This window comes from Aptenodytes patagonicus, chromosome 2 (genome assembly GCF_965638725.1).
Source record: "Aptenodytes patagonicus chromosome 2, bAptPat1.pri.cur, whole genome shotgun sequence".
Taxonomy (NCBI): domain Eukaryota; kingdom Metazoa; phylum Chordata; class Aves; order Sphenisciformes; family Spheniscidae; genus Aptenodytes; species Aptenodytes patagonicus.
The window spans coordinates 24846079-24859034 of NC_134950.1; the positions used below are offsets into that span (position 1 = coordinate 24846079).

Sequence of the window (12956 nt, forward strand, 5' to 3'; positions counted from 1 at the left end):
CCCCATTAAAAAGCCTTTAAACTTGAGTTCATAGTCCTTCAAAAAGTCTGTGAAGGCTTCAGCTGGTTGAAAAATATGTGGATTTTCCATTTAAATGCCAGTTGCAATTATTTCTGATAAATAGGTATATTATACAACAAACAAAATACTGAATGAGGCCTGAATTTGAATGAAGACTTGGGTGCATAAGTCACTGTGATGTGAAAACTGCAAACTTGGTAACCACTTTGTTACACAGCTCTCTGTACTCAAACATTTCTTAGATACATCCTTTGGTAGACTCCTAGCTGCTCTGGCCTAAGGAACTGGTGATCTAGTTTCTGCTGATGCTTCCTTGCAATTCAGAAACTAAGTAGACTGAAGTCTCATTCTCTGAGGTGGTTGTCTAATAGGCATGTATTAGCAGCAGAACTCACCCACTCATAAAATACAGTCACAATTTCTGCTTAAAATATGGCTGAGGGAGGGGGCCATATGGCAACTTTCTACATGGTAGTTCACTGTTAAGTGCGTTTGCCCGGAGATTGAGGTCAAAATTCCAGGCTCTCTTCAACCTTATTGTATTCAAAGCTCTTGTCTCCTATTTCCCAGGAGAATTACTGCCACTGTGTTGTAGGCCACCTTGTGTGGTGAGAAAGTAGTGGTAGGAATGTATGAAATATAAAGCCTAGGTAGTATATGTTGTTGTATAAGCTGTTGTAGCCTTTGTAGTAGAGGTGATGGTCCAAAGAAGGCTAAAAGCTGATTGCAATACAGCTTCTCATTCTAATAGTGACAAAGCAATGTATTTTGATGGAATAAAGATAGTGACAGGATTTTCACAGATGCACTGCAGACAGGAGAGTCTGATCCCCTAACTTCACTGAAGAGGCAGCAGCTGGAAATGTTCGTCAATTGAGTGGCAGGTGGAGATCTCCAGGATGGGGAAGGCTGTGGAAGCTTGTGGCTTTTAGCCAAAGGAGGAAAGCTTTCCTCTAGATTTGCAGCTGTGGAAGAGGTCCAGTGCCCTGGTAGTAAAGGAGCGAGAGAAAAACTTAGACACTTCCCATAGGAAATTGTAAAAAACCAAACCCAAACCAAACCAAAAAACACCCCCCCACCCCCCAAAACCCCAAACAAACAAACAAACACCACCACCACCTGCCCCCTCCCAGGAAATTGTAATGGGAGACTCCCTTCTGTAGGAGGTGGACGCCCTTATCTGCTGACCTTACTTGCTATCTAGGAAAAGTTATTTCTTGCCCAGGGCCCAGCCCTACAACATTGAAAGACTGCCAGGGCTTGTCCAGTGCTTAGACTATTGTCTCCTGCTGCCCATCCACATGGGCACGTGCCAATGATACTGCCAGAGGAGACCTTGAGAGTGACCTTGTCCTGGTTTCGGCAGGGATAGAGTTAATTTCCTTCTTAGTAGCTGGTACAGTGCTGTGTTTTGGATTTAGGACCAGAACAAAGTTGATAACACACCAATGTTTTAGTTGTTGCTAGGTAATGCTTACACTAGTCAAGGACTTTTCAGCTTCCCATGCTCTGCTGACTGGGAGGGCTGCAGGTGCACAAGAAGCTGGGAGGGGGCACAGCCAGGACAGCTGACCCAAACTGCCCAAAGGGACATTCCATACCATGTGACGTCATGCTCAGCATATAAAGCTGGGGGAAGAAGAAGGAAGTGGGGGGATGACGTTTGGAGTGATGGCGTTTGTCTTCCCAAGTAACCATTACGCGTGATGGAGCCCTGCTTTCCTGGAGATGGCTGAACACCTGCCTGCCGATGGGAAGTAGTGAACGAATTCCTTGGTTTGCTTTGCTTGTGCGTGCGGCTTTTGCTTTGCCTATTAAACTGTCTTTATCTCAACCCATGAGTTTTCTCACTTTTACCCTTCCGATTCTCTCCCCCATCCCACTGGGGGGGAAGTGAGCAAGCGGCTGTGTGGTGCTTAGTTGCCGGCTGAGGTTAAACCACAACAGACCTCAAGAGTAACTCCAGGGTTATGAGGGTGTTCTTGATCATGATGGTGAAGGGAAAGCCTTGGAGGAGTGGATGGATCTTATGGGTCAACACTTGGTTGTGCCTCTAGTGTTGTTGACAGAGGTTTGACTTTTATGACCATGGGGCCCTCTTTGAGGATCAGGGACTGCTGTGGAGAGATGGGTTCCACCCGACAAAGTAAGGCAAAAGTGTTTTTTTGGCCCTGAGTTAATCAGACCAGCGTGGGGGAACGTATACGTGGCTCAGCCCAACATGGAGTATAAAAATTTAACAACTAACAACAGAACTCTTTAACAGATTTAAAATCAATTTAATATTAATATAATACTTTTCTGTTGGAAATACATCACTACAAAAGCGTTTTTCTTTATAGATGACATCAGTTGAATTTGATTAAAACATGCATTAGAACAGAATGCACGTTCCTTCTTATTTTGAAATGTGTGTTTAGAATTATTTATTTTAGTTATGATATGTTTTTGAAACAATGTAATAGAGTTGGTGTTATGTCATTGCCTCATTCATTTTATCTAGCATACTTTTCGGAAGAAATCCTCTTATGTGACTATTTGAGGACATCCCCATTGGCTGTATTCCTATCAGGGGTATTGCTGAGGTAGAACGTATGTTTTCGGTGTCCATTGTGGTCTCATGGCTTGCCAGCAACTTCTCAGACTGCTGTTTTTATTGTGGCTTTCTTCCCAAAGCCATCTTTAAGTCCTGCAGTGGGCAAGTATAGGGATGATAAAAGAGGCTGATATTCTTAAATGTTGAAACTGTGGCAAACATTATTAGACATGATCATCTCTTGTTGAAGAGCAAAGAAAAATGAGAAGAACTGGAAAATCCATATCCTTCTAGAATGGAACAGTCTGTTGCACAATAGGTTTTCAGTGCAAGATTTTTTTTGGCAAATATATAGCTTGTGTAAAAAGTAACTTACTGGATAGTTGAGTGAATTAATTGTCCTTAAAGGAATCTTTATGTATTGTACTTCTAAATTTCTTGGTTCTTGAAAGACAGTTAACAAGATACTGTTACTCTGTTGTTCACGAAAGTTAGAAAAAGTGCTTTCAGGCCAAAATGATCTTCTAATAACCTTACCTTTTGCAAAAAAAAGTGCAAGCTACATCAGTTTGCTCTGGCATAAAGAGCCTGAGTGTTTTGTAAAGTCAATCCAAAAGAGGTAGGAGCCTTCACAGGGTCTTTAAACTTTTTTGCACTGGGGAAAGAATAAACAAACCTTGAAACACCTCTGGTCCCATCGTTTTGCAGGCATAATATTTCTGGTTTTTTGTGTGAGTTTTTATATTTGCAGTGAAGGTAAGCAGCTCTTGTTCTTTTAAATGGGTTAACTAACTGTACACTAAATTGGGATCAGAAGTGAGTTCTATATTCTTATTTATCAAAACAAATAGAACAAGTCCTCCAAGTGTAAAATAAATGTGCTTTGCTCATTTAGGAGTAATTTCCATCCTGTTGACCCACTTTCCTTAATATGCATTTGATAGCAAGGAATTTGGAGGGGTTGGTTTGTTTTATATATGTAAGCAGTCTTCTATTACATATATAAGGAAGATATTTATAAATAGCTCTAAAACTTAAGAGCAGTGCTTGGAAAACCTTTAGTCTCCCTCCTTTCATGTAACAGAAAATACTATCTTACCTGTAATGGGCCAACATTTTGGTACTTAGAGTTTCTAACAGAGACACTGTAATCTTCTTGTTTATAAGTATGTTTCAACGATGAAACATAAGTACAACCATCTCAGCAGAAGAAAGAAATTGGTTGTGAAAGGCCAGCAATGTGGTGTCCTATCTCTTTGGTACAAATAGTTTCAGGGTTTTTGGGCAGCGATCAGCAAGTAATAAAAAGTTTGTATTAAGAAAATGCATTGTATTTCTGTTTTTAATTTCACCTACTTCATACAACTACCTTCTCTTGGATCTGTTTTCTAAATTTATGCTTTGCTAAAGTTTAGATTATTCCATTTTTGCCCTTTAGTGCTTATTTCTGTAGTTATTTGGCATCCCTGCTGTTTACTTCCTCACTCCCAGACTCAAGAGATCCAGAAACCTCATTCAAGTGATCTTGAGTTTAGTGGGGCAAACTTAGCAGATACCTCTTCTCCAGAATCTCCCATGTGGTCTATTAAATTCAACCTGGAGTTTAGTTCACTGAATGTTTTTGTTATGGTTGTGGTTGTCATTAATTAAAAGACAGTGAGTAGAGACAACTATGATCTGGGATTAGAAAAGAATATTAGAAAAGAACATGGCAACAACTAAGAGAAAAATCAGTTAAAAAAATGTGAGGAGGAGGAGGTGTGTATGGAAACATGCCAGACTGAATGGAGGAGTCATTGTGGCGTTGAAGAGAAGCAACTGGAGTCAAGTGTAGTAAAGCCTAGAGCAAGACAGTAGAAGAACACTTTAAAAAAGCCAGAAGAAATCTTACTAGAACAGAATAATGTAGAAAAAGCAGAAAGAAAAGAACAAGTAAATCAACATGCTAAAAAGATGGCAGTACGAAAATAAGCATTAATGGAAAAAATAGGCTGCTATTAATCGTGCAGCAAAATTAGAATGAATTAAAAAAATCTTTAGACAGAGGGAATGGGAAGAGATGATGAAATAAGAGGTGAAAGAGGAGGGAAAAAACCCCCACTTAATGAATTAATAAAAACAAATGTAAAGCCAGATAAGAAGATCAGCAAGTCCTAGTGATCATGTTAAACACAAGCTCAAAAGATATTTCCAGTGGTTTACCTTTTCACTTGTTAAAACAAGTAGTTCAAATAAAAATTCCTAATTATTTTATTATGCTTAATTAAAAAGTATAGTCCTACCTGTGGGTTGTTTTTTGGTTTGTTGTTTTTTTTTTTTCTTTTTTTCTTTTTTCCAGCTTGGTTATTTTATATCTCTCATCCTGTTTCATACTTTACTTGTGGAAATGTATTTCATATTTGTCTATGTAGAATTTGTTGCACTGCAAGCAAGTACATGTTTCATGAGTCAATGCTATGCAGAATATAGTCTCTGAGGTGACAGTTATGTAGAACTACTAAAGCATTTCTTATGTTTTATTTATTGTTCTATTTAGTAATGAATTTGCTTTGAAATCCCACAAATGAAAACAAATTTCAGTCATTTAGGGTTGTAGATAAATTTTTTTACATTTAATTTAATGAAAAGGGTAATAGAACGGAAGTTCACGCTGATCTCAATCTGCTTCGTAAAGCTTTTGCAGCTGCATAGATGATGACAGAAATCCCCCAGTGTTTCCACACCATAGAGATAGGGTGCTTTGCAGCCATCTGTAGAGTGTGATCCCATAATTTGCTGAGAATCCTCATTGGCAATTAATTTAATTAAGCAGTGTCTAGACACAGTTTGTGCGGTTGTTTTTTGCAAGCTCTTTTTCTAAATAGTTTTTAAATTGCACCTTTGGTGGAACTGAGGGAATTCTGTTGCTTTCCTACAAGTGCATGTGGACCAGACCTTGAAGTTAGGGGCATTCAGCACCCAAAGGGATGCTTAGCACCTAGTGTTATTCAGTCTCTATAACAACAAATAGATATCGCATGAAGTAACTTCTAATATTATTTGTGTGTGCAACTCTGAAATGTCTTGAACATTTCTCCACATTGTATCTTGCTACAAAAATATCATTCTTCGGCTATGAGCTTTTAAGCCAAAGATCCTCAGGGGACAAATGGAGGCTTGCACCACATGCAGATGACTGTATTAGTTTCTGTAAAATCCAAGAAAATTAATAAATAGAGTTTATTTTATAGCGCAGTAAATCTTTAATTTTTAAATAGTTCTAACTTTTGTTTCTTTTTTCTTTCAACTAAGGAAATGCTACTTCACCGCAAGTTCAAAGACCTTCTTTCATGGACTACTTTGATAAACAAGATTCTAAGAATAAAAGCCCTGAAAACTGTAATCAGAGCATGCATGAATCTTACCACATATCCAAAAACGTTTTCCCTGATAACTGGAAAGTCCCTCAAGATGGCGACTTTGATTTCGTAAGTACATTTTTATTGTTTACTTTCTTGCATGCTGTTTATTTTATATGTGCCAAAAATAGTTAATCCCATTCTGTAACTATGTTAATACAAGTAAAATAAGTAAACTTTCAAGAATAGCATCCAATTATCTAATCTTAATGCCTCATCTTGGTTGTTGAAATAAGTACATTTGCTTAATGCAGGACCTTTTTAACGAGGAGTGGTATGTGATATTATGAATATACTTCTTTGTAACAACTTTTTTTAAAGTATTTTTGGTTCTTTATAATTTATGTGTTATAACAACTTTAAAATTTGACCCAGTTCTATTAAAAAAAAAAAATTGCTACAGGCATGGAATATTGTTGTCATGTTTGCTGAGTATCTCAGTAAAATGATAAGCATTTTAAACTGGATTGGAGCCATTTAATCAATCTCCTTGGAGATGGTTAAGATCACCTACTGTTTTGCACAAGCTGGCTTGTTGGTACTATTCCAATAGCGCACATCTCTCTACATAGAATTATTCTATCTAACACCAATCTGTCTATTTTAGGGTGGGGTTTTTCCCCCTCCAAAATATGTGTAGTTGATTCTTTTTGCCTATGTTGCAAATTATAACAGGGGCAAAAAGAAAATGTTCCTAAGTTATAGGTTGCTCTTAAAGTGAAATAAATAATTACTGTTTCGAGACTTGTAGGTAATTATACCTGGTTTTCACCTTTGTTAATTTTTTTTAACTCGTTTGAATGAAAGAATTTAGTTTATCTGTTGTAGATTAAACATGTTCTTAACTGCAGTGCAGTAGCTAAATATGATCACATGCCACCTTTTTGAAAGTACACTTGGGATTTGGAGAAAAATGTTGTGTTTAATTTTAGGTGACAGCTGTAGGTGTGGGATTTTTTTCCCAGTTTTCTCTTACTGCATTTCTCTATAAAGCTGACTCTTAAATTTAAGCTACTGGAGTAAAGCCAGTTAAATAGCACAGTACAAGCTGTTGCTGCTGGAGAGTTTTGATTAAGTTGGATTTTGGTTTGGGTGGCGGTTTTTTAGGGTTTTGGTGGTTCTTTTTTTCTTTGACCATAAAATGCAATAGTTATCAACCTGATAATTGACTAACAAAATAATTATTTGCACTGTTCATTGGAAAATAACTGGCCGTTATTTAAGTGGGGTGTTTATCGTGGCAATAAAATTGCCCTTAGAACAATTTAAAATTCATCCTATCTTTTCTATTACTTGTTAAGAAATGCAAGCAAAAATGATTCTTCATGTAAATGCTAAGATCTTGATTCTGTAAGTGCTTATTCATGAATAATTTGCACATGGATAATCCTGTGGAACTTGTTGACGTTGCTTGTACATTTGAAGTTGCCTTCTTGAAATAGGAATTTGTCCTAGAACCAAACCTGAGGGGTTCTAATGTTCAGAAACTTACTGCTCTCTGTGTTGTAGGCAAACCTTGCTAGTGGTCTTAGACTGGCAAGTCGACTTCAGAATCATAGAATGGTTTGGGTTGGAAGGGACTTTTAAACATCATCTAGTCCAACATCCCCCATGGGCAGGGACATCTTTCACTAGTTGCTCAAAGCCCTGTCCAGCCTGACCTTGAACACTTCCAATGATGGGGTATCCACAACTTGTTTGGGCAGTCTGTGCCAGTGTCTCATGGAAGGTACGTGAAGTGCAGTTTGTCCTTGACTTCCTAAAAAGGCAGTGTTGTAAGGCTTGTTGCTACAAAATGATTCTAATTGAAGACCAAATAGGATTTAATAGCTATTTGTATAGGCAGTGTATGTAGTTGGGGGGGCACTGGAGCAGATTTTGTTTTAAGCATGACAAAAGCCAAATACTGCCATAGATAAGCCAGCCTAAGAAAGAGTTTAGGAAGACTCTTCAATAATGGATGTACTGCTTCAGAGCAGTCCACTCAAGAATACATTTCTCTGAAGTGTCTGGTACCAGCTAATGTCACACAGGATATTGGTTTTAACAGTCTGCTGGTTTGAACCATAGGCAATTATTATTTATTTATATATTCTAGAAACACTTCTCTTTATATTTTAGCGAGTGTCAGTATTGGTAAGTGGCCTGCAGGAGACTTTCTGAAAGGATAAATCAGTGGGCAGCATGCATAATGTATTGTCTACTCTTTGTAAGATCAACATGAATGTTTTCAGTTGCTGCCATGAAGTCTTTAAATGATTGATGAAAGGGATAAATAATGGAAACTTTTTGCACTAAATAATTCCATTCTATTTTGTTTGGAATTAGCCTTAATGGGATCTAGAAAGGCATCCTAACAGTAAATGCTGACAGTCATAATTTTATCTAAAAAAAGGGATTGATACACTAGCACTAAAATATAAGTGATCAAAATCTAACTTAATGCTAGAATACTCTAACAGTACTCCAACTTTCTATGTAGAAGAGGAGGGATGCTCTGTAAGTTGGAGGTCACCAAACTCATTTGCTGAATGATACCATTGTTCTTATTTACCCATATACCCTTGTAAGCTGTACATAGCGTGCCAGTGCTGGCAGCCAACAAGTGTTTTACTTGTGAGCCAGGGCAGAATGACAGTGCCATGCGAAGAAGAGATATTCAAGTGTATCGAATGGAAAGACTTACAAGTTTATTAGTGTATGTGTCTGTTACAGCATAAGCTAGAGAAGCAGAAGTGCCACTGAGGTGGGAGGGAGAAGGGAACAGGAGGAAGAAACAATCCTTATAAATCCCTGCAACTAATCAGTTTGCTTATTTCTATGTATAAGGTGAGACCTGCAGAATAGGAAGCTAATTCTTGTGGCCAAATGGTGTATTTGCTTTAGGTCGCAGTGATATTTTATCCTATTCCTAGTATATTTTACTGTTTTATAAAACAATTCATAGTTATTTAATTTGTTTAACTATGCATATGCATGTATGCAGATATAGCAGTTAGTCTTACACACTTGCTACTGTTTTTAGATAATGCTAATAAATGATACAGGAAACTTTTCTTAACTTAAGGTGCATAAATGAATGTATAAAATAACGCAAAATGAACTTAGCACTAAGTCTGGTTTGAAAGTTCTTGTGTGGGCATAGTTTTCTGCCCTGACGTAAATGTTTTAAAAACTCCTTGCCAGTGAAAATAGATGGAGAAGACTTTTCCAAGAAAATGAGATGCTTTGGTCATCAATCTGAGATTTAAAAAAAAAAAAGTAATTTTAGCAGCATTTTTTCTTCTGTAATTACATATTTATGCTTTGTTTTTCATTGTTGAAGTACATCTGTTTTCAAATTCAAAAGCTGATCTTATTTCTTTTTCACTAATGCCATACGGGAATTTGAGATCCATCTCTGACTGTTGGTCCTGCGGGCCTTCAGTTCCGTGATCAATCTGTGCTGGTTATTGATGTAATGTTCCATGAGTTGATGAGAAAAAATTGCCACTGCAGTTTTGCATTGTATTGAATCAGGTATATTGCGAATAACTTCTAACTAGACTTAATTCTGGTACTGTATAGTCACCTTGAATATTACATTATTCCAAATTTACCCTGTTACGTATGCTTCAGGACTAAGGTGCTGTTTTCCATGCATAAGAGGTGTTTGGGGTTTTTATACTACATTTCTTCTTGCTTTTTAAAAAAAACCAAACAACCCCAAACATTTTTGAACATCTGTTTTTTCTGTGACTAGGAATTTGTATAGGGTTGCTTTTTTTGATCTTTGTTTTCAATTATTTTGTTGTCTATTTTTGTTGTCTCATGATAAATTCTGAAAACCATATGTATGGGTCTTTTATATCAGTGAATCGTAGAGAAACGTATTTCTGGGGAAGTACTTGTAAATGTTTTGGTTTGTTTTTTTCCACTTCAGCCTTTGAAACGGAAGTCTTGAAGCTCTGATTGGATATAAATCTTAGAAAAAACAAACTAGTGTTTATTCAAACTTCAGCTTTTATATTAAACTGTTAATATGTATTTCACACTCAAGGATCGTAGTGGATTTTTGTTTTCAATGAATACTATCAGACTATAGGCAATTCTTTTACACATTTACATTATTTTTAAGGGGCATGCAGCAGATGGCACATTAAAGCAATATTTTTAGCCCTAATTCTGTCAGTTTTACTTGGGGTTAAGTGATGTTTTATTCACAGCAAACCTTGGTGCCAGAGGTCTAATCAACAAGATACTACTCATTGTGAGGAAAAGCGGCATAGTATCTTTGAATAAGCAAAGATGCGGTAAAGCTATATAGTGTACGGGTATGATATACATAGAAATGTTAATGATGCATGGTATAAGCAGCTTTTCATAATAAAGCTTAACTGTTTAATGGGCCAACTTTCAGTCTTAGCTCACAAGTCAGCAGTTTGGATCAGAGTTTCCAATTAGAGCAAATGATGTGTTTGTTTTGACTATCTAAGTGACAAGTCCTTTTAAGAACAGTTGTTTTTTATGGATATTATGTATTCGTATGACCATGTTGCTATTGTAATAGCTTTGTTCTTTCCATGGGGAATGTTTTCCATGAGATATGTACAGGCTTGAGAGAGCTGTGTATTAAATGAGCAGTATAACTGCAAAGTGGTGTTGAAGCAGCTTGCTCAAATTTCTTTTTGTCTTTCACAGCTGAAGATTTTATGATATTTTGTGTAGCATTTATCATGGGCATTGTAGAATGGCATATTATTTATGGGCATTGTAGAAGATAGTGAACTTTTAATAAGCAAGAAGTGCTCGAAATTTTTATCATGTGGGGAAAACCAGGTAAATCTTGGCTTGTTAGATTAATGTGCTATGTGTAGATGTTGTTAAATAACCTGCTGCTTACATTTTTACTGTATTATGACATTTTACATCTCATTAAGATATAAAATTGCTCTGTAAATCCTTCTACCCCTTAGTAATGTGTGTTAGTGTGGGACACAAGGTCAACAAAGGATTTACATGAACTACAGTGAAGTGATATCTAATTGATGATAACCTGTGAATTAACATTACTCAGAATGAGTTGCTAAACTTCATTTGCACTGATTGAATATGTTATTTCATTTTAAATGAGTCATTTACTTTTTGTTATGAAATGATAAAAAGTAAAAAGGCAAATCTACTTATTATAGCAATGCTAGGGTAATGATTTCTGTCTTTAGTAGAATTATTTCCAAACAGGAATGGTGTCCAGATTGTTAAATATTAAACAGTGAACATGTAGATCATGTTTTGCAGTAACTGCAGTATCATGGTTAAGTAGATGCATTTTGGGTGACTTAAAGATTCTGGAATAGCACAAAAATTTAAAAAGCCATCTGTTACCCTAGGCAGAATATTTATCTGAGTTTCAACCAGAACAAATACATTAGAATATAATCATTGTGAAATAATAGTATTGCAGATACTATTATTATAGTGCAGAGCACTTCATACATTTATAAATGTTAACTAATGTGACAGTTGATTCGGTAAAAAAGTAAATACCATAAATGACTGAAGGCCATATAGAATTTCATTAAAACTTCAGTAATAAAGCTAGGCTGAGTTAGCTTCATTAGAAATACTTCTTTGTCCAAAACTTTGGCTGGGATTACTCTGATGTTATTTAAGCAGCAGATGAGTTTGTTTGGTACAGTCTTCTTTCTAATTAATGGGAATGAATGTATTTCATCTATTTTCAACCATTTGAGATTCTCTTCTAAGTCACTTGAAAATTTTAAATGAAGTATTAACATATATTCATTTTGCTTTGGTTTTAATTAGTTGCTTGAATATCATGAAGCATTTCCAGATGCTGACAGGAAGAATGTTTTCGTAACTAAGCAAATACGAAACTTAGGTTTCTGAGTTTGCATGGGCTGTATGCATATGAGAGAAACAGAAGATTATTTACAATGTCATATAGCTAACAAAAGTATTATTGGTGTCGGCAGTCTGCGTGCAGAATTTCATTAATTTCAGTTCAGAGATGGTTAAGAGAGGAGAGACTGGAAAATGAATATAATGAATATAATATGCTTTAGCTCATTTTGTGAGGACAGTAAGAACCTCAGCAGTGGAGGTTTTCTGTACCTCTTATAATAGGCAGCCGGTACAGAAGCTTCTTGTGTGTTGAGTGGTTATTTAAAAAAATGAAAGGTGTGGGGGTAATTCAGTGGGAGAGAGATTCGTATTAGGAGTCCACTGTGGATGGTTTGCAGGTCATGGTCATGGTTTGTTAGGCTGTTCAGACAGACAGTAGGGGAGGTTGTGCCAGCCTGACATGTAAACTAAAAATGTATTATTGGTTGGTGGGTTTTTTTGCCATTAGGCAAAGCGAACGGATCAAACTATTACGCATTTTTTTAAAACTCTGCCAGTCAAATACTGACTGATATAACTAAATCCTGTTTGTATATTCTGACCACAAAAGGAGAATTATTTTTCTTGCAGAGTGTGGGGGAATACATTACCTGAGCAGAGTGTTTCTCCAACTGGTATTGAATATAGGAACCTTTCTCTTTGAATATGTCCCTTCCCCTATTAGCATAGAAGTAAATAATTGGAAGTCAAGCCTAGTAATTTGGTCTTATATATAACTCAATTGTTTAGGCTGTAAACAGAATCAATCCTTTCTGTTTGTCTTAAATTGTAGGATTATTTTAAAGCTGTTACTCTGATCACTGAGTCATTCATGCCAAAGTGCCAGTGCTGTACTTTTGCAGTTTCGGAAGGTGAACTGTGCTGTCTGACAAAGATTATATGAATTTTGTATCCTAAAAGAGCACAGGAGACACCTTTCTAGGCCAAAAAGCTTTTTGCATTCTTACACGTGAAAAACAGAATTAAAGATTTTTACTTATCATTGACATGTCCTCTGAAGATAAGACAAGAACTCAGGCTTGAATTGCAGCAATTTATTTGAAGTTAGATGGTAAGAAGAATGTCTGATAGGATAACAACATATGACAGCAGATTGC

General features: G+C 36.4%; 1 protein-coding gene across 4 annotated transcripts in view; it reads left to right on the plus strand.

Moving 5' to 3' along the window:
- The window catches only part of STK3 (serine/threonine kinase 3), a 151984-nt gene that overhangs the window by 90227 nt on the left and 48801 nt on the right, over positions 1-12956 (plus strand). For all 4 annotated transcript variants that reach the window (XM_076329351.1, XM_076329350.1, XM_076329349.1 and 1 more), the window contains exon 10: positions 5849-6024. In XM_076329351.1, coding sequence (XP_076185466.1) covers positions 5849-6024 — 176 coding nt within the window. The remainder of the gene's footprint in view (positions 1-5848; positions 6025-12956) is intronic.